General features: G+C 41.7%; 1 protein-coding gene across 1 annotated transcript in view; it reads left to right on the top strand.

The window, feature by feature from the left end:
• The window catches only part of LOC115481960 (zinc finger protein 239-like), a 47,875-nt gene extending 25,566 nt beyond the window's left edge, over positions 1 to 22,309 (top strand). The window contains exons 3-4 of the mRNA XM_030221495.1: positions 5,439 to 5,567; positions 21,348 to 22,309. Coding sequence (XP_030077355.1) covers positions 5,439 to 5,567; positions 21,348 to 22,261 — 1,043 coding nt within the window. The 3' untranslated portion in view covers positions 22,262 to 22,309. The remainder of the gene's footprint in view (positions 1 to 5,438; positions 5,568 to 21,347) is intronic.
• The last annotated feature ends 361 nt before the right edge of the window (positions 22,310 to 22,670 follow it).

The raw sequence follows: 22,670 nt of genomic DNA, 5'->3' as shown, positions 1-22,670 counted from the left end.
CTTTTGGACTTCTGTACCCCAAATGCAGTGTGCTCTTCACTTCTTCATGTTAAATTTTAACTGCAGACTTTTGGAGATCCCTTCTCATGCTTTCTACTCTGTGTCGTCCACAAAAAGACAAACTTTTCCTTCTAACCCTTCAGCAATGTCTCTCACAAATATATTAAACAGACTCAGCCCCAGCCCCTGAGGCACTCCACTGCTCATATCCTTTCCTCTGAGGGACTGTATCAATGACTTTGTTGAAATCCAAGCAGATTACATTTAGCGCATGTCCTTTATCCAGTTCTTTTGTCACCCAGTCAAAGAAGTAAATCAAATTTGTTTGGCAGGATTTTCCTTTGGTAAAGTCATGTTGCCTCAGACCCTGTAGTCCTTTAGCTTCTAACAAGTTTATTTATTTATTTATTTATTTATCTGTTACATTTGTATCTCACATTTTCCCACCTATTTGCAGGCTCAATATGGCTTACATAGTACTATAAAGGTGATCGCCTGTTCCGGTATGAACAATTACAGAGTGATATAGTGTAATATAAGGTTCAAGTGGTAGAAACACAATAGGGAATCATAGAGAAGAAGAGATGTGATAAGTCCGTTACGCTCTTTGGTTATGATTGTGTGGCAGGGTCCAGGCATTTAAGTTGGGTCAGTAGAGTATGCCGTTTTGAACAGGTTAGATTTTAGTGATTTCTGGAAGTATATGTGATCATACGTTGTTTTCACGGCTTTTGGTAGTGCGTTCCATAGCTGGGTACTTATGTAGGAAAAGCTGGATGCATAAGTTGATTTGTATTTGAGTCCTTTGCAGTTTGGGTAGTGGAGATTTAGGTATGTTTGTGCAGATCTTGTTGTGTTTCTGGTTGGTAGATCTATGAGGTCTGTCATATATCCCAGGGCTTCGCCGTAGATGATTTTATGAACCAGTGTGCAGATTTTGAAAGTAATGCGTTCTTTGATTGGGAGCCAGTACAGCTTTTCTTGGAGGGGTTTGGCGCTTTCGAATCACGTTTTTCCAAATATAAGCCTGGCTGCCGTGTTTTGAGTGATCTGGTTTCTTTATAATTTGTTCTTTGCAGCCCGCATAAATTCCGTTGCAGTAGTCTGCATGACTTAGTACCATTGATTGTATCAAGTTGCGAAATGTATCCCTCGGGAAGAATGGTTTCACGCGTTTGAGTTTCCACATTGAATGGAACATTTTCTTTGTTGTAGATTTCGCTTGGTTGACTATCTGTTCCTTCAACAGTAACTCCATTATTTTTCCTACCACGCACTTGAGGATTACCAGCCTGTAGTTTCCCATTTTTGTGAAGAGGAACTACATCAGCTCATCTCCAGTCCCACAGAACCTCTCCCGTCTCTAAAGATGTATTAAATAAATCCTTAAGAACTCTCACCAGGACTTCTCTGAGCAGGAGGCAGGTGTTTTGCAACTGAAAGGAAGCTCTGGAACGAGAAGGCATAAGATGAAGTTGAAGGGTGATAGACTCAAGAAGTAATCTAAGGAAATACTTCTTTACAGAAAGGGTGGTGTGCGCGTGGAATGACCACTTAGTGGAGGTAGTGGAGATGAGGACTGTATCTGAATTCAGGAAAGCATGGGACAGGCATGTGGGATTAGAGGGATAAAACTTGTTCCTGTCACCGCCCCGTCCCCGTGGGTCTGTCTCCATCCTCGCCCCGTCCCGTGGATGCTGTTCTCATCTGCAGAGACCTCGAAGATTTACGATTTTATATTTAAATGTTTTTATTAAAGTATAAAAAGGAATAATATTCGTGTTCAACTGTTGTGTATAAATTACAAATAGAAAACAATAATAACAATGAGTAACTAAAATAAACCCTCCCACCACCACCACCACCCTCTACCCTTCCAACTACAAAAATAGCTGACTTCTACTACTCCAAGGAATCCTAACCCACCCTGTTAAAATGTGCAGGGGTACAAAATACAACCCATTCTGTATGCCCTAGAGGGGAGATATATGCCCTATAAAGTACTGTTATGTGGATGAATAAAGTCATCAACAATCTCAGGATTCAATGTAGCTCTCCTGTCTTCCACAGTCCCTCCTGCAATAGAAGATGTCTTCTTAGAAGATGTGCTGGTAGCAGGATGTACAGGATCCCTCAAGCAAATTTTGCTAGCTGTGGTCAGCATGTTTGCTTGTTTTCCAAAAAATAAAAATATTGTCGTCTGCATCAATCAAACATAAATAACAGTCCAGTTCATTAACAGGCTTCAAAGTAGAAAGTGATAAGGAGACAAAGTTTTGCTCTGTCCCCATCCCCACCCTGTCCCTGTGAGAGCTGTCCCCGCCCCGTCCTCATCCCACGATTACCACAGGTCCCCGTCACTGTGTCATTCTCTATGTGGGATGTCTTAGGGTGATGAAGAGATAGCGGATGATATGGATGAGCCATATGGTCTTTATCTACTGTCATTTTCACTGTTCCTATGTTTTTATATAGTTTGGGTTGCACTTTCCTATGTGAATCACTTTGCAATTGCTCACATTAAATTTGAAATTCCATACATGATTATATTCCAGCAGTTTTGAGATCTTTACACTTATTACGTTCAAAGCATTTGAACCTGTAGATTTTTTACGATTGGCCCACCAGCCTTTGTAGTGGGTTTCCTCACATTTATGCTTGCAATATACCCCTGAACGAGCATTTGCTTACACCAGACCTCATTTGTGGAACTCATTAACCTTATATATTCGTTTAAAAACCAATTACTTAAAATTTTGTAAAAGGGTTAAATTTTGGCTGTTTCCAGTGTGGATAGATCTCATTAGCACTGAATCTGAAACATTCTGGCTAAACAAGGCAGGGGTTGAAGACTTTGTATTTTTACAATCTTATTGTATTGTGTCTTATTTAGTATAACATGTTTTTATTGTGTTTGTATGTTTGTACATAAGTAATGCCACACTGGGAAAAGACCAAGGGTCCATCGAGCCCAGCATCCTGTCCACGACAGCGGCCAATCCAGGCCAAGGGCATCTGGCAAGCTTCCCAAACCTACAAACATTCTATACATGTTATTCCTGGAATTGTGGATTTTCCCAAGTCCGTTTAGTAGTGGTTTATGGACTTGTCCTTTAGGAAACCGTCCAACCCCTTTTTAAACTCTGCTAAGCTAACCGCCTTCACCACTTTCTCCGGCAGCGAATTCCAGAGTTTAATTACACGTTGGGTGAAGAAAAATTTTCTGCGATTTGTTTTAAATTTACTACACTGTAGTTTCATCACATGCCACCTTGTCCTAGTATTTTTGGAAAGCGTGAACAGATGCTTCACATCCACCTGTTCTACACCACTCATTATTTTATATACCTCTATCATGTCTCCCCTCAGCCGTCTCTTCTCCAAGCTGAAAAGCCCTAGCTTCCTTAGTGTTTCTTCATAGGGAAGTCGTCCCATCCCCGCTATCATTTTAGTCGCCCTTCGCTGCAACTTTTCCAATTCCGCTATATCTTTCTTGAGATGCGGCGACCAGAATTGAACACAATACTCAAGGTGCGGTCGCACCATGGAGCGATATAACGGCATTATAACATCCTCACACCTGTTTTCCATACCTTTCCTAATAATACACAACATTCTATTCGCTTTCCTAGCCGCAGCAGCACACTGAGCAGAAGGTTTCAGTGTATTATCGACGACGACACCCAGATCCCTTTCTTGGTCCGTAACTCCTAACGTGGAACCTTTGTGTTGTTTTATTTTGTAGCACACTTTGAATGACTTTACATTAAGGCGCATTATCCATGGAACAAATGAAATGAAATGCATGCTTCTCCATTCCCAGCCCTATCCTCTCTCCTGACACCATGTCTTGGACTCCCCCTAAGTCCAAGTGTTTGGTCACCCAGTCAAAGAAGTTAATCAGATTAGTCTGACAAGACCTTCCTCCAGTAAAACAATGTTGCCTTGGATCCTCAACCCTTTTGATTCCAGAAACCTCTCTGTCCTCTGGTTTAGAATTGTTTCTATTAATTTAGTTACCACTGAGTTTCCAGCTTCCTCCTTACTTCCGCTTTTGTGTGATGGAAGATTGGGTCTGGGAACAGAGGAGCTTGTGCTGATTGTATCTTTACATTTGGCAGTTCCTGTTAATAGCACCAAGAGTGGGGCAATATTCAGACCTCACTTACACATTTAGGAAACAGACTCCCGGGTTCTTTCTTCCTGCAAACAAATCTTTGGCTTTCTTCTTCCTAATGACCTCCAGGGGACTCCAAAACAAAACTAAATTCACTATCACAGGGGCCGTTGTAGCGGTGCATGGGAACTATCACTGGCTCACAGGCCTTGAAATAAAGGTCACTGATCTGGATTCAATTCCCACTGCAGCTCCTTGTGACCTTGGGCAAGTCACTTAATCCTCCATTGCCCTCTAGAGACAGAGAAAGTACCTGCATATAATGTGGACAACGCTGCATGTGTTTAGTAATATAGAAATTATTATTAGTAAAGGGTAAACTGTCAGTACCTGCCTGATAGTTCAGTGTGTCACTTGTACCCAGAATAGGAGGCTCCTTCTCTTACTGTGGGGGGTTGTTTCAGTCCCCCTCCACTTTCTAAGCTATTCAGATATTCAGCTGCAGCAATAAGTGGCATCTGAGTCGCTCACAGCCAGATATTCAGACTGGTGCCCGGTTAACATTAGTGCATAAAGTTAAGACAGCCTTTTTGCTATCCTAACTTTGAGGTCCTTTTACAAAACTGCAGTCAAAAGTGGCCTGCAGTAGTGTGCAGCATGCCAAAGCCACTCTTTACTGCAGCTGGCAATTCTCTTTATTTAAATGGAGGTCATTAATGACTGTGTGCTAATAAAATATTGGCGTGCAGCAATTTACTGCTTGAGCCCTTACCACTACCTATTTAGGAGGCGGTAAGGGCTCACACACTAACCCGGAGGTAATTGGACAGCATGCGGCGATGACCAATTACCGCTGGGCATGCTTAGTCCCCATCCCCCATGCTAGAAAATAGAAATATATTTTCTGGTGTGGCAAATAGAAAACTACTGCAGGGCTCCTGGGTACTGAATATTGATCTATAGCAATTAGATGAACAATCTGTATAAAATAACTACTGATAGCAGAGATTTCCATTATGTTTATGCAGTAGCAGAATCCACAACAGAGCTGTCTGTAGCTCTTGAAGAAAGGAGTTGTCCACTTCAATATTAAAATGATCAGGTTATTGTTAGAATATATTTCTGATACTTACCTGGCAGGGGAGGTTAGTCCATGATCCAGAATATATTTCTGATGATGATCAGCACAACAGCACCCCTCATTTTTTTTTGTCTCTGTGCAAATGGAGGTGACTATGAAAACAGCATAATTCTAAGCACTTATAGGCTGTGTGGGAACTTTTTTTTTTTAACATATTTTACTATATTGTTCCTGCAACAGGCTCCCACAATGTCAAGCCTGACATATTATTCCAGTTTGGGCAAGAGGGATTTGGGACTGAGCCTCAGGAATCTGAGGAAAGAGGAAATCTGACCACCACAGCCACATGTGAGAAACTGCATCAAACAGGTGATGTAGCTTGCATTAAAGCTAGAAGCAAACTGATCCAAACATGTCCTACAAGAAAGACAGCTCCTCTGGACCAGGCACAGTGAGAATGAGATGCTTTATGTTTAATTATTTTTATTAAACAAGCTATGAACAGATACACTCATCATTTGCACTGAAATACATCAATTAATTGCTCATAGAAACTGATATTCCTCAGTGAATTTTACAACTATAATGTTAAACTGTTTTCTTCCCTTCCCCACCCCTCCCTCCCACTACTACCTCCCTCTTCCCCTCCTCCTGGAAACTTCCCATTCCTGTACTAGGTATCTTTCGGATGCAGCCAATTATTTAACAAGCCCTTATTCATACAAGAACCCACAAATTCAAACCATATATAATTAAGAATACATTGCACAAGATATTACCCACCCTACCCACCCACTCCCTACCCCAAACCTCCCTCAGCTCCCGTCCCTCATTCCAGGTAGCACAGCAGTATCTAGAAGTTCAATAAATGACTCCTAGCCGCAGGGGACATTGTATTCCAGAATGGACTCCACCTCCGTTGAAAACTCTCTCCAATTCTAGAGTCAAAATCTACAATGTCCATTCTCTCCATTCGAAGCGAAGGAGGTGTTTTAATCATGGTCCCTGCTTCTAAGTTCTAACCTTTGTCGTGTGGATAATGTAATTGTTATGTTTCCCTTATTTTTACTTTTCTCCTACCATTATCTGATTTGCCTGTTTCCTTCTCTTTGGGGCTAATTTTCGAATGAGAAAAACATCTAAAAAAAATGGCATAAGCAGCATTTGGACATTTTTCTCATAAAATCATCCAAATCAGTATTTTCAAAACCTATTTTTCAGATGTTTTTCTATGATTTTCGACTGTAGTGCGTCCAAATCTCAAGCAGGCGTATTGGGTGGGGGGGGGGGGGGGGACGTTAAGAGCGGGATTTGGACATTCCTAAGATTTGGGTGTTTTTTGGCCATAATGAAACAAAACTAAACCGTCCAGGACTAAAACTAAGATGTTTTGAGCTAGACCTGTTTTTAGAACGAATAAGGCACAAAAAGGTACCCTAACTGACCAGATGACCACTGGATGGAATTAGGGATGACCTCCCCTTACTCCCTCAGTCGTCACTGACCCCCTCCCATCCCCCTAAAATATGATTAAAAACATTAATTTCCAGCCTCAGATGTTATACTAAGGTCCATTAGAGCAGCTTTCAGGTCCCTGGAGTAGGCTAGTGGTGGGTGCTGTGCACTGCAGACAGGTGGACCGAGGCCCATATCTCCCCTACCTGTTACACTTGTGGCGGAAAATGTGATTCCTCCAGTACTCACCAGAAACCCACTGTACCCATACATAGATGTCCCCTTCCTCAGCGACCCTCCAGACCGGTCAAGACGCTTGGGTTATGTACTGCTACCAGCAGAGGGAGACTGAGAACACTAAAACTGTAACAATGTATAAGCCACCTGCCAACCCCCAAGCAGCCAGTAAATCTCAGTCTCCTGTAGAGAGCAGACGTGTAGCCTGAGCAGTCAGTCTGGTCTGGTAGGCCTGGGATTTGTTTTAGGCCTTTTGTTGGTTAGCACCTTGTACTTAGAATCTGTATACTTCAGGGAAGTGGGTCCGGTGGGGCTCCGTGTTTCCCCTGGGGTGTCACACGCAGTGATCGGGTCCCTCCCCCTGCTGTGCTCTTCTGAGCAGTCAGCCCAGTGCCTTGGCTCCTGTGTGATTTGTATATATTTAGGATGTAATTATCCCTCCCAATATGGCAGTTAGGAATGGAACAATTCACCCCAGGCTGCATCAGTTTGTTCTTTATTAGATATATTATCAAGTACTTGTACAATTAGCAGGTCAGAGATGTCTCTCTGAGAGTACAGAATATTGCTATACAAAAATTACCTATATATATCTGAGACTCCAAAGAATATACAAGTAACATGTACAATCAATTGGTTATGGGAATATATTACCTCATCTACACATAGTTGTTTTCTGGGCCTGAGTCTTTAATGTTTTGTTTTACTACTCAAAGCCAATTAGTAGATATAAAAGACTCAAAACTACTCATGAGAAAGCAATTGGATTATTTGCCAATTCAGATGCAATAGACTGGTTTCTCATGGAGAGAACAGTCGAGACCGTCTCTCTGGCTTGAAGTAGGAAGTACACTCATTTTTATATGTCCATTCAGGAAACGGATAATATGACAGTAATTACACCTTATTGGATCTATGCTAATATAATGTTTAACACTGATTGGCTATGGTAATGAAGTGGTTAGTATTTTACTGGAAAAGCTAGCAAAAGACCACTGGAAGACTAAGTCATGTTCTTGCAAGACCCCTCATTTGTACATTTTTGACCACATCTTCCTGAAAACACTTTCTGTGACACCTGGTCGTCTTCCTGTGAAGCCATCTTTGTTCTGTTTATCAAGAACATCTGTTACCACCGTATTGCTACATTCATGCAACTCTGTCAGTTAGACCCTCACCCTTGTGGTTTTCTGTTTGTTCTGCAGTGTCCCAATAGCTTATATGCCACAGGCCTATAAGTTTTTATCTCATTTTAAATCCTGAACCAAAGTCAGGCCTTGAACCAAGGCTCATAGCTGTAGTACCAATATACATCTCCCCCATTTGAAGGCCTTTATGGAAAGGGCTTCAAAAATATATGATTAGATAACTTATAATAGGCCAGGTCAATCATCTAGGCCTTATGTTCACACCTCAGGATGATGGGACTAGTACCCTGACTGAAGGCTGTCTTAGGTTGGGACACTTAGTCCTACTTACCCGTCATGGCCAAACGATCTTTCTGAGCACTAGAGAGGTGGACAGTAAGTATAAGAGACACTAGTAAGAGGAGTCTTTGTGTTCAAGATTGCCAATGATGTAACTAAGAATAGGCTGAAGGCAATAGAAAGGGCTTCCAGCACAGAGTAAAATGGTAGCAACATTTTCTATAGTTATAATTATATAACTCCAAAGGAAGAGAATAGGGTTTGGTAGTACCTGTCCTTACCAAACAAGTTTCAAACTTTGACTGTCAGGTGGGAGGCACGCTAGCTTCTTTGGACAAATTTGAAAACAGTCAAGCAAGGGAATCGCAAATTTTGTTATTATTGTTATCAGTCTGGAGTAACTTTATCATGCCTAGGTACCATCATAATCCAGTGTTAAGGTCTAATGGAAACGGGGCCACAGTAGACTCTGTTCATACAGCGGTAATCTACTCCTAATTCTATAGAAAAGAAAAAAATATATTCTGAACAGTAAATAACAGCATACCAAAAAGCATGTAAAAAAGTCAAAATTTAAACAACAGTACGTTGAATTTAAGTCTTAGAATTACTACTACTACTACTATTTATCATTTCTATAGCGCTATAAGGCGTACGCAGCGCTGCACAAACATAGAAGAAAGACAGTCCCTGCTCAAAGAGCTTACAATCTAATAGACAAAAAATAAAGTAAGCAAATCAAATCAATTAATGTGTACAGGAAGGAGGAGAGGAGGGTAGGTGGAGGCGAGTGTTTGAGAATAAGGCATACTCAAAACTTTAAGCAAATGCATAAAGAGCAGAATAAAAGTTAGTATGAGAGCTGAAATAAGGAAGAGGCAGGCTAATATTATGGTCAATAACTTGGCTCAAAGTCAGCAGCAATCTTGTTGCAGGCTTTAAACTCATCTGCCCCCCCCCCCCCCGAGGAACTCCCATAGAGTCAATATAGATTTTGTCATAAAAAGAATCTTGTACTTTCTACTTCTTCCTGGAGGGGGCTAGAGAGTTGGCACACTAGTCTACTATATTACAAGGGTTCATTTTTAAATTCTGTGGGGAAATAACAAGGCAGTTTCCTGTATTTGTGTGTTTGTTCTGAATCTGCTTCTGGGTTACCCACTGTGAACACCGAAATGCCTGAAAAACAGCATTGCAATAAAAAAAAGTAAGTTTAAATTCTTATCTAAACTTTTAGAATTAATTGAATTTGTTTTAAAAGCTTAGAGATCAGGTGGAAAGGAAAAGTTAATGCTGTGTTATCTGCTTTTAGAAGTACAGCACTTCAGACAGAAAAGGAAAGTTGTTATATTCAGGTGCATATTTGATTCAGACCTTATACTAACAATTCCTATGATGAACATAATAAATGCAATGACCTTATAAGTTCATGATTTCTATAAGCAGGCTTGTAATAAAGTCCAATCAACAGGTCATAACAAAAAAACATCTCAGGTGTGTCTAATTCCCTACCAAAGCATCACTTGCACAATGCCATTTTCATGTATCATGTCCAATACAATTTTAGTAAAATATCAATAGCTATTCTTAGCCTATAACTAAGAGGTTCTGTTAAACAGCTTATAGAACTTGCATAAATGCAGATAATAAGTTTACAACTCATCTATTTGATCATCTGTGTAATATTTCAGAATCAAAAGACTGCTTTTCCTAGATACACGCAGAACAGCCACATTTCAACATCTTTCAAATTCAAACACCCATCTAGACTCACCCCAAAAAATCTTTAAAAAGGCAGACAAAAGTAGCACCCTTGATTGACCTTCACATAGAGATCAAGTAGGACATATAACATTGTCCAATCAATCAAACAAGCAGGAAATAGCACATAGTTTCAAATTAAAATGAAAAAAAAAACCCCAGATATAAATCTGTAGGCAGTGTTTATGAAGAAGAGGAAGTTCAGAAAACAAATGTTTCACTTCTCCTCAGGACTTATTAGCTGCTTGGAATTCCGCCTTGTCTGGCAAGTACAAGGCAGCGTTCTTTGCAGCCCATGTAACTCCCTTATAGTTAGAATAAAAAGTATATCCAGTATGTCTGTTTCCTCTAGATAAAGAAAGCGGGATGTGGCATTGAAGCATGCAGAGTAAAGTAATGAAAGCTGTAGAGTTTATCAACGCCATAAGGAAACTTCAAACACAAGTGATTTATATTTCTAGAAATGTTGCCACTGAAACTGAAAAGTGACTGTCTTGTCATTACTAACAATTTATACTGCATAATAGATTAAGTACTTCCGCAAATGCAATCCAAACCAACACAGACTTTCATTAATACATATAAACATTTCAGTACTTAGCAATACATTATTTTATTAAACAGTATTACATATGGAATGAAATAACATAGCTAATCCAGAATTAAAGAAGAAAAAAAATATACGTTCCTAAGAGGTTTCTTATCTCTGCAACTGATTAAGCAATCTCGTAGAATTCAATGTACTAATTTAAAAATAAAGAAATGATTTTTTAATAATCAGCTGGTGTAGCTATGCCATTTGTATAGGACACACACACACACACACATATATATATATATATATATATATATATATATAATTAAAACTATAATTTAGTCATTATAAGTAGAGAACTGAAGACAAAGTTATTTACAGACATAGAGTGAGATTTCCATCTCTAGCAGAAAGAGGAAGCATATAGAGGAAGAAAGATATTTCACATAAGATTTAAAACCAGACAACTAAGAACTCTTACATTGGATAGCAAAATAAGAATGTAACTTTTTAATTCTAATTTAGAGAGGTGTGGTAGCCGTGTTAGTCCACTCTTAAAGGTTATCAATAGAAATCAAACAAAATAAAACATAGAAAAGAAAATAAGATGATATCTTTTTTATTGGACATAACTTAATACATTTCTTGATTAGCTTTCGAAGGTTGCCCTTCTTCCTCAGATCGGAAATAAGCAAATGAGGTAGCAGATAGTATATATGAGAGAAACATCAAAGCATTACTTTGACTGTCTGACAGAGTGGGAGGGTGGGGGTATGCATGGGGACATCAAAGCATTTCATTGATATTCTAACAGAATGGGTGTTGGTAGGTGAGAGGAGGGTAATAAACAGAGAAATACAGCTTTATGTTTTATAATGAGTTAGAAAACCCAGATCCTTATTAAGTCCTGTTTGTTGGGTGTCAAAATATTCAATCATTCTTATTTCAAAGGTCTTACGTTCCTGTGTTGTTTTAAAATTACCTTTCAGTATTCTTACTGTGAAATCACTGGTGCAGTGTTCTGGTCTTGTGAAGTGTTGGCCCACAGGGGTGGGGGCCTGACTGGCTCCGGCTTAATAAGGATCTGGGTTTTCTAACTCATTATAAAACATAAAGCTGTATTTCTCTGTTTATTTCTCTGTTTATTACCCTCCTCTCACCTACCAACACCCATTCTGTTAGAATATCAATGAAATGCTTTGATGTCCCCATGCATACCCCCACCCTCCCACTCTGTCAGACAGTCAAAGTAATGCTTTGATGTTTCTCTCATATATACTATCTGCTACCTCATTTGCTTATTTCCGATCTGAGGAAGAAGGGCAACCTTCGAAAGCTAATCAAGAAATGTATTAAGTTATGTCCAATAAAAAAGGTATCATCTTATTTTCTTTTCCATGTTTTATTTTGTTTGATTTCTATTGATAATTCTAATTTAAAACCATTTATTAAGAATTTGCACATGTTTAATGAGTTTTTAGAGTCTCAGTATATATAAGCAATTTACAAATGTTGACTGCAGGTGTAACCCGTTGTGTGAGTGTTCACATAGTTAAGTAATCTGTGGAGAATTTTTGTATTAAAAGAACCATGTCGAGGCCAAGAAAGGGCTGGCCATATTTTTTATACCATTGATAACAGGTATTACAAAATTTAATAAGAATCATGTGGTCTCTTGGAAAGTAATTTATCACTTTCTCAAGAGGCACCATCATGATACGAGTACTGGAACCCTAGTATTGTAAAACACTTATATATAGGTTGTGGCAATTCCAACTCTTATGCCATTTCTCACAGAAACGTGTGAGTTCTTTCTTTTCTGAGGGAAAGAAATTTAAGACCTTGTCTAGAGGGGAACGACATCTTAGTATGGGTAAGGAATAGTGTATGTAAGTGGTGTAATAGCTAAATAGTAGACGAAGTAAAGCAATACTGAAAGGATACTTAAGCATGCAATGAAATACAATTCAAAGTGGAAATGTGGTGTGATTAATAGTAGGGAAACTAGGTTGTGTATCAGGTAGGTAGTAACAAGGGTGAAACTATACCAATCTAGTAACTAAACATGCAGAAAAATAAAAATATACTCATGTATCTTGAACGTGAATCACAAATTGTAAAGGGCAATCTTTAAAGGCCAGGAGAAAACACACCTACGACTGGCCGCCGGGAGCAAACACCTTCTACCGGAACACACACTGCTCTACAGAGGTATGCCTTCAAAGTCGGGAGAAAACACCTACAACCGACGGAGAAGCTCGCAAAGGGAGGTTGCAAATACCTCTTCAAAGTATTCAGAAGGCCTGCGAGTGGCTATCTGAATAGAAGAGCGGCTTGTCCAACGGGTCGCGCAGATCTGCTTATACTATAGCACACCGTGGACAATAAAACAAAACAATATAGATTACAGGGCCACAGTCATGGTGCCGTTCTAAACCTGAATCAAGCAGTCTGCACGTTTGTAGACGCCATCTTCTTACAGGATCATTACAAGAATCTGACACCACAACTATTTCAAAGGCCAAAAATCAGTAAGTACAATCTAGATAGGATAATTTAGACAAAAGGCTGAACTCTTAGAATGAGTTGGTACTGAGGCCTAATTTGGAAGGGACAAAAATCCAATCAAGTATTTAGAAATAAATATTAAGTAGTTACATAACTATGTATTTTAAAAGATAACTTAAAACAGGAGAAAAAATACAGCTAGATTTGCTCTGACAGCCCTAAAATCAGCTGACAGAACAAAATCAGTAGGAGAGAACTAAAGTAAGTTAGTGAGGCCGGCCAACATCAGGAGTGTTTCAAGATTATTAAACCACAATAGGGAATCCCCTTTATAAGCAAACGGGGAGCTGATGTTAATAATAAAGAAATTATATGTGGAGGCAAAGATTAACTAAGTTTTAGACTATAGTAAATAGTTTTGAAATAGCAGATTTGTGCACAGCAGTCAGAGGCGGGGCATGACATGCAATATTAAAAACACAAGAGCTGCAGAATGAAAGAGAAATTGAGAAGAAAGAAGAGAAAATGAGAGATGGACAAATAGGTCTGCAGCAGGAAAGTCCCCAAGTCTTTAAAGCTGAAAGTCCTCAAGGCTTTAAAACAGCAAGTACAGCCACAGCAAAAATGAAAAAGAAATGGGGATTCTAGATTAAAAATACAACTTTAATAACAGAAAAAATACAGCAAAATTTGGTCAGTCAGTCATAGGGCTGTAAAAGAACAGCTGGCAGTTTCAGCGTAGCAGAGGAAAGGTACATAACTTTAGATAGTGAAACCGGACAAAGGCACGATGAACAGCTTTAGCAAAAAGAGGAAGTATGAGAAAACTTCACATAAGAAATAAAACAGAATAAAGAATTGTAAAACAGCAAAAAGGTAGGAAAAAGTAGAGAAAAAGACACAGCGAATTTTGCACTGTCAGTTAGAGAACAGTAGACAGATGCCAGTAGCAGAACAGTACAGCAAAAATAAAATAGGCAGTAAAAAGAAAGGTTTAAAATAGCAGCTGATCAGGATACAGGAAGAGCAAGGCTATAATGTGGAGTGCGAAAATAACACAAGCAGCACAATGAAAAAGAAAGTGTAAGAGGAAAATATAGGTGGGGTAATTTAAACAACTGAACAAAGTCTTAGAAAAAGTTATATAACGGAAAATTTTAAAAGAAAGTTCAGGGGGGTCACGTGATGCATGGCTAGAGAGAGACTGTTGTCGTGTTGAGCTCCTGCCTCCCCCGCTACTATTCTTGTCCAAACGTCCTATCTTCTGTTGAGTTTGAGAGCGGGGAAAAAACCATTGGATTGCTCACAGGTCGGAGCATAGAAAGGTCGGCTTGGAGAGGTTATCAACCGAGAGATGGCAGCTAAATGGACAAAAAAAGAAGGGACCCGAAGTCAGGTTGCCGATTCCAAGATGGCGGACGGAGAGGGAGAGAGCCCGAAATCCGCGAGGTCCGCGTGGGCGGTGGAGGTGGCTGCAGAGGTCTCGATGATGTTAGAGGCCTCGGTGGATACAAAGCTGCAGAGAATCGCAGACCAGTTGGTGGGCATTGACGAAAAATTAGGCAGCATTCAATCGGAGTTCTCACTTTATAAGCAGTGACTTTCGGATGTGGAGGATCAGGTTCAGAAGCAAGAAACAGTGCAACAATCTCTGCAACACAAAGTGGAACGTCTGGAGGCTAAGCTGGAGGATTTTGAGAACCGTGTCAGAAGAAGTAACATCAGAATGGTGGGCCTGCCTGAAAAGATTAAAGATTCAGAGCTGAGAGAGTTGGAAAGTTGGCTCCCAAAGTGTTAAAATTACAAATCGATGGCGGGGCCCTTACGAGTGGAACGGGCTCACCAGTTAGGGCCTGGAAACACGAGGGACTCGCGACCCAGAGTGGTAATCTTAAAGTTCTTAACTTTGCACACAAGCAAGATATTTTTCGAGCCTTTCGGAGGGCTGGGACCATTCAATATGAAACTTTTACAGTGCGCTGCTTTCAGGATTTCTCGGCAGGAGTGTCTATGCAGAGGAGAGAGTTTAGAGAAGTGTCGGCCAAAGAGGCATTACGTTTTGTGAATAGGGACTTGGCAACTGAAGGACCAGATTGAGGTGATGTGTGTTGGACAGAAGAATGTGCGGTAAAGATGATGGGTTGTACATGATGCAATGGCGATCGGACATCCAGGATGCTTCTGACATGGACATGTAAAGTTAACTTACCTGGGAGGTGTAGGCTCCTGGGGAAATGTGGAAGTTAATGGGGGGGGGGGGGGGGGGGGGGTCTATAGTTGGGTTGTTAGTGATGTTATACATTTTACTCAGTCTTGAAGGTGCTCATGCATCCAGAGCTGGCATCTTCAATCTGTCCATCCATAAAAAGCAGGGATTGGCTTTAAACTGGGATTAAGGACCTTTCTGGTCTGGAAAGGGACCATATTTAAAGTAAGAATTTGGTATTGTATGATTGAGGTTGTTTGGGGCGACAACATTAATTTACCACTATTCTGGGAGTGGTAAAGATTGGTGGACTGTTGGGTAATGCCGATTTTCTGTTTCTTTGTTTCTCTTTATTTAAACATGTGTAGCCTGGAGGAGCTTACCATGCATGTGAGGGGGATAAGCAAAAATGGAAATGTCTAATGCTATAATGGCTCCTATGGTGATATTCCATTTATATGATGGGAGGAGGTTTTTTTTTAGGTTGTTATTTGCATAAATGGGTAGATGTGTATAAACGCACATATATATGCGTTATAATGGTAAGGAAGTTTTGTAGGATGGTGTACTAAAAGATTTTTCCAATTTCTGTTCTGAGAGTTGTGGCTTGGTAATTATGCATGAACTATTAGTTGAGATTCATGGGATTATGGCAGGTTTTTTTTTATTATTATTTTGTGTGATGGGATGTTTGGGGGAGGGGAGCTCACGTGATCTTGGTCCACGGTAGTTCTGTGGGGATTTTCCAAGGGGGGAAAGGGGATAGAGGGAAGATGGGAGGGGGGAGGAGGAGGTGCCTGCAGAGGACGGGTGAAAGAGGGAAGAATTTTTGGAGATTATGGGGAGGAGGCCCAGGGGCTGGGGGGTGTCCTTCCTTCCTTTTTGAGCAAGTAAGTTTTGTTTTGGGAATTTGGGACTTTTGGTGTTCTGGAATCACTTAAAATTGTTTCTTGGAATGTAGGGGGCGTTTTTTCCCCAATAAAGAGGACTAAGGTGATACAGGCTTTACAGAGACAAAAGGCGGATATCGCTTTGTTACAAGAGACGCATCTTTCTTCAGGGGAGCACAATAAATTTAAGACAGGGTGGGTGGGATCTTTAATAGAGGCCCCAGCAGTAGGTTGGAAGGCGGGAGTGCTGATTCTTTTTAGGAAAGGCTTAAAAATTCAGACTATATCCACGCTAGTGAGCCAGGAGGGTCGTTATATTTTGGCCTCATTGGAGGTTGAGGGCCGAAGTCTGGTGATTTGCAACTATATGCCCCAAATATCATTGATAAAGGTTGTTTTCAGGGGTTGATCTCTAAGTTGTCCATGTTTAAGGGTGGAAATATCATTTTGGGAGGAGATTTCAACCTGGGGTTTGACCCGTTGCTCGATAAGACAAGTTCTGGTGCCGGGAGTCTGGGGGGGGGGGGGGGGAGTAGTGGAGCCTTGTCAATGCTCTGCGATGCTTTGGACTTGGTGGATGTATGGCGTGTATTGCATCAGTCGGAAAGAGATTTTACCCATCTTTTGAGAGCTCATGCATCCCAATCTCGTATAGACTATCTGTTTGTCTCGAGCCCTCTTTTTTCTCAAATAGCTCAGGCAGAAATTGGCCCTTATGTGGTTTCTGACCATGTACTGGTGTGGTGGTTGTTAGAAGGACGGTTCCGGGGGGGGGGGGGGGGGGGGGGCAGAAGTCATTTTTGGAGATAACCTTTGGAATTGGTGGAGGACCAGAAATTTCAGGCATATTTGGAAGAGAGACTAGCAGATTATGAGTTTCATAATGGTATTCATAAGTAGCAGCCAGTTCTTTTTTGGGAAGCGGAGAAAGCGGTATTGCGAGGGGATATTATTTCTTACTGTGCTCGGATTCATAAACTCAGATAGGGAGATTCTTCGGTTGGAGTCGCAGATTCGGAGATATAGACGGCAATATGGGGTTCATGCTACTTCTGAGAGCAGGGAAGCTTTATTGGTGGCGCAAAAGGAATTAAACGAGTTGTTACATCAGCAAGTGGTTAAGACCCAGTTCTATTATAAGTATAAATTGTTTCGTTATGGTAATAAGGCCGGTCAATTGTTGGCAAATATAGTGAGGAAGAGAGGGGGCTCTTCTAGAGTTTTGCAGTTGAAGGCGTTGGATGGGAAACTGCTGAGATTGGATCAGGAGATAGCGGATCGTTTTGGTCAGTTTTATGAGACCTTATATGCTAAGCCAGATCAGGAGGAATTGAGCAGTGAATTGTTTCTAGATCCTTTGGATTTGCCTAGGCTTTCTCCTCGGCAGTTGAAGCAGTTAAATGGCCCAATTATAGAAGGAGATCTCATGTTGGTGTTACAGCAAAGTGCTTCCCATAAGACGCCGGGCCCGGATGGTTATTGTTCTATGTTCGAATTAAGGGGCCGTTATTGTCTTTGTTTAACTCGATGGTGTTGAAGCAGACTATTCCAGAGATGGTGAAGGTAGCACAGATTGTAGTAATAGCTAAGGAAGGAAAGAACATGATGGATGGGTCATATAGACCCATATCCAGTGGTGTGCTGGTAAATTTTTAACAACAGGCCCCGGTCCACCTCGGCTCCCCCCCGTCCACCACTGCGCTCCCCCACCCATCCACCTCTGCGCCCCCCAAAATTACAGAGCTGGCTATAGCTAGTGGGTGGGGGGGGGGCAATGTATTACTCTCTCCAGGAAAAAAAAATGAAATGATCCCAGGTTCCAATCTAATTCATGTTTAATGTGGGATAAAATGCCATAAATAAGTCAATAAATATAAACTTTTAATGTTGAGCACCTGATTCTCAAAGGGAACATATTCCAAACACTATAATGAAAATAAAATGATTTTTTCTACCTTTGTTGTCTGGTGACTGTTTTTCTGATCATGCTGGCCCAGTATCCGATTCTGCTGCTATCTGTCCTCTTAACTCTGTTTCCAGGGCTTCCTTTCCATTTATTTCTTTCCTTTCCTCCTTTCTTCTTCATTTGTGGTCCTCAGCTTCTGCCTATTTTCTTCATCCATGTGCAGTTTTTCTCCTCTCTTCCTTTTCCCTTATCTTATCTCCTTCCTCACTCTTCCCTCCCCTCCATCCATGTCCAGCATTTATTCTCTCTCCCCTCCTCTCCCCTGCCCTCCATCCACCCATGGCCAGCAGTGACCCTCCTCTCCCCTGCCCAGCATGCACCCATACCCAGCGACCCTTCTCTCCCCTGCCCTCCATCCACCCATGGCCAGTGACCCTTCTCTCCCCTGCCCTCCATCCACCCATGCCCAGCAGAGACCCTCCTTTCCCCTGTCCTCCATCCACCCATTCCCAGCAGTGACCCTTCTCTCCCCTGCCCTCCATCCACCCATGCCCAGCAGTGACCCTCCTTTCCCCTGTCCTCCATCCACCCATTCCCAGCAGTGACCCTCCTCTCCCCTGTCCTCCATCCACCCATGCCCAGCAGTGACCCTCCTTTCCCCTGTCCTTCATCCACCCATTCCCAGCAGTGACCCTCCTCTCCCCTGCCCTCCATCCACCCATTCCCAGCAGTGACCCTCCTCTCCCCTGCCCTCCATCCACCCATGTCCTTCTCTCCCCTGCCACCCCCTCCCGACTTGTTTCACAAATTCTCCTGCTTCATCCCTCCCTCCCGATCCGGTCCCTCACCGACCCTACCTTGGCCATCAAATTCTTCGGGGCGGGCAGTGTTGCCTGCCCGCTGCCATCGCTGACTTTCCTCCACCGCCCGATCGCGCTTCAAAATGGCCACCGAGACTTACAGAAGTCTCGTGAGGCCACCTCTGGAAGTCTCGGCGGCCATTTTTAAAGCACAAACAGGCGGCGGAGGAAAGTCAGCGATAGCAGCGGGCAGGCAACACTGCCTGCCCCGAAGAATTCGATAGTCAAGGTAGGATCTGTGAGGGACCGGATCCGGAGGGCGGCGGGAGGGAGAGCCGGCTCGCCCTTTCCAACAACCCGCTCACAAGTCCGGCCAAAATTTAACAACCGGATCTTGCGAGCCGGTGCAAGCTGGCTCCAGCACACCACTGCCCATATCCCTCCTTAACATGGATGCCAAACTATATGCGAAAATTCTGGCAAATAGATTGGCTAGAGTGCTTCCTGGCTTGGTAAATGAGGCTCAAGTAGGTTTTGTGAGGGGACGGATAGCGGTTAGGAATATACGTGCTATATTGACATCCTTGGAGGTGGTACAGTATAAACATTTATCTTCTCTTTTAGTTAGCTTTGATGCAGAGAAAGCATTTGATCTGGTGAGATGGCCCTTTTTGTTTGACACTCTGCAGAAATATGGTTTTCAGGGATTTTTTCTGGATGCGCTTTGGGTCTTATATTTGGAACCTTTGGCGTTTGTTTGGGTAAATGGGGTGTGTTCGTGTTCGTTTAACATTTATAGAGGCACAAGACAGGGGTACCCATTGTCTCCTCTGTTGTTTGTGCTATCTCTGGACCCTCTGGTTCGAGTGATACAGTCCCATCCAGAGATTAGAGGGGTCCCAATAGGTGCTTTTTCCCCTACCTCTGCGCTTAACTGTTTCCAGGATCTCCTGTTTATGTGCTATTTCTTTTCTCACATCCTTTCTTTTTCATTTCCAGCCCTACATCCATCTTTAGCACTGATCTTTTAGTTTTCTTCCATTTTTCTGCTTCCTTCCAAATCTTCCCCTCTCTTCAATCCATGTGCAGCATTTCCCTCCTCTCCCTTCTTTTCCATTCCAACTATGTGCAGCATGTCCCCCTTTCCTCTCCATTACCTTTTATCCATGTGTAGCATGTTCCCCTTCCCCTCCATCCATGTGCAGCATGTTCCCCTTTCCTCTCTGTTCTGTCCATTTAGCAGCATATCCCCCTCTTCTTTCCCTTCCTTTCCATCCGTGTGCAGCTTCTTCCCTCTCCATTCCATCCATGGGCACCATGTCCCCCTCTCCCTTCTACTACTACTACTTAACATTTCTAGAGCGCTACTAGGGTTACGCAGCGCTGTACAATTTAACAAAGAGAGACAGTCCCTGCTCAAAGAGCTTACAATCTAATAGACAAGTGAACGGTCAGTCCGATAGGGGCAGTCTGGATTCACTGAACGGTAAGGGTTAGGTGCCGAACGCAGCATTGAAGAGGTGGGCTTTAAGCAAAGACTTGAAGACAGGCAGGGAGGGGGCTTGGCGTAAGGGCTCAGGAAGGTTGTTCCAAGCATAGGGTGAGGCGAGGCAGAATGAGCGGAGCCTGGAGTTGGCGGTGGTGGAGAAGGGTACTGAGAGGAGGGATTTATCCTGTGAACGGAGGTTACGGGCGGGAACGTAAGGGGAGATGAGGGTAGAAAGATAGTGAGGGGCAGCAGACAAAGTGCATTTGAAGGTAAGAAGGAGAAGCTTGAATTGAATGCGGTATCTGATCGGAAGCCAGTGAAGTGACCTGAGGAGAGGGGTGATATGAGTATATCGGTTCTGGCGGAATATGAGACGTGCAGCAGAGTTCTGAACAGGAGTTCCCTCCTTTCTATCCATGGGCAGCTTCAGAGTGGAGGAATAGCCTAGTAGTTACTGTCTATAAGATTGGAGGGACTGCGGGGAGGGAGATAAGGAGATGTGCAGCTTTGGCACCAGTTTTCACTATGGTTGCAAGAGGGAGGGGCATTTCCACCCCCATAGTGACACCTATGCCACTGAACCCACAGTAGAGATCCTGAAAATGGAAGAGGTTCCTTTCAGTGAGCAAGGAATTCCTATGTCAAAAAAATCATTGCTATGTGCTGTGGAGTATTTCTAAATTTTCACATTGAGTTTTTGGTTAGTGAATATAATCAGACTGAAGGGAATCACTGCAGAGACTGCAAGGGAGGATGAAATGTCCAGAACCAACAGATGAGATCAAGATGGTCTGTTTGTCTCTTCATGTGCCATTACTCACCTACACCTGTCTACCAGCAACTGACTTTAAATACTTATGATGGGATATTTGCCTATATATGTCTTACTAAATAGCTGTATAATTTATGTACATACTTTCATTTTTATCCAGCAGATGATGGATTTGGGAATAAGAGAATGAAAGGGTGCGATGGAGAACAGAAGGAGGAATGTAAAGAAAAAGACCCCTCCAGAGACAGCCCTGATCCTTCAGCTGATAGTGTGGGAGGTATTAGTAGTGTAAGCTTGCAAGAAAATACCCCAAAAGGAGAGAGCTCAAATGTATGTATTGAAGAAGAGAGAAATTCCACCAACTGGCCAAATCTCAGACAAAGTCAAAGAATCAGCAACGAAAGTAACCTCAGAATTCATGAAAGAATCCATACTGGAAAAAAACCAAACACATGTTCTGAATGTGGTAAAAGCTTCAATCGAAAAAATAACCTCAGCATTCATGAAAGAATCCACTCTGGAGAAAAACCATTTAAATGTTCTGAATGTGGTAAAAGCTTCAATCAAAAAAGTCAACTCAGAATTCATGAAAGAATCCACACTGGAGAAAAACCATTTAAATGTTCTGAATGTGGTAAAAGCTTCAGATGTAAATTTTATCTGAAAATTCATGAAAGAATCCACACTGGTGAAAAACCATATAAATGTTCTGAATGCGGTAAAAGCTTCAAAGGAAAAAGTGACCTCAGAATCCATGAAAGAATCCACAGTGGAGAAAAACCATTTAAATGTTCTGAATGTGGTAAAAGCTTCAATGGAAAAAGTGACCTCAGAATCCATGAAAGAATCCACACTGGAGAAAAACCATTTAAATGTTCTGAATGTGGTAAAAGCTTCAATGCAAAAAGTAAACTCAGAATCCATGAAAGAATCCACACTGGAGAAAAACCATTTAAATGTTCTGAATGTGGTAAAAGCTTCAATGCAAAAAGTAAAGTCAGAATTCATGAAAGAATCCACACTGGAGAAAAATCATATAGGAATGTAATAAATGTTTCCACAGCAAATCTGATCTAAGAAAATATGAAAGAATCTACCTTGGAGAAAAATATGGACAAATGTGCTAAAGTGCTTTCCTTAGGTGAAAGTTGAGCCAACCTGAAAATATCTCTTCACTGAACACTGTCAGGAATGATAGATCCGGTAATTCATTCCTTTCAACAATGGGTGATAAGAGATGTGGAACAGTATGAGCGAGGCATGGGCAAGGAGTTTGGGAACATGTCCAAAGAAATGAGGAATGCATTAAGAGAATTACAGTTTGATGATTCCATTATCATCTCGAGAGCTGATAGAGGAGTGATAGTCCAGGACAAGGTGAAATATGATAGAGAGGCTAATAATCAGTTAAGCAATAGAGAATTCAATAGAGAATTAGATCATGATCCCACAGTGGGACTACAAGAAGAAGTGGAAAATCTGTTAA

This window comes from Microcaecilia unicolor, chromosome 1 (genome assembly GCF_901765095.1).
Source record: "Microcaecilia unicolor chromosome 1, aMicUni1.1, whole genome shotgun sequence".
Classification (NCBI taxonomy): Eukaryota; Metazoa; Chordata; class Amphibia; order Gymnophiona; family Siphonopidae; genus Microcaecilia; species Microcaecilia unicolor.
This window is presented reverse-complemented; position numbering and strand designations above follow the sequence as displayed.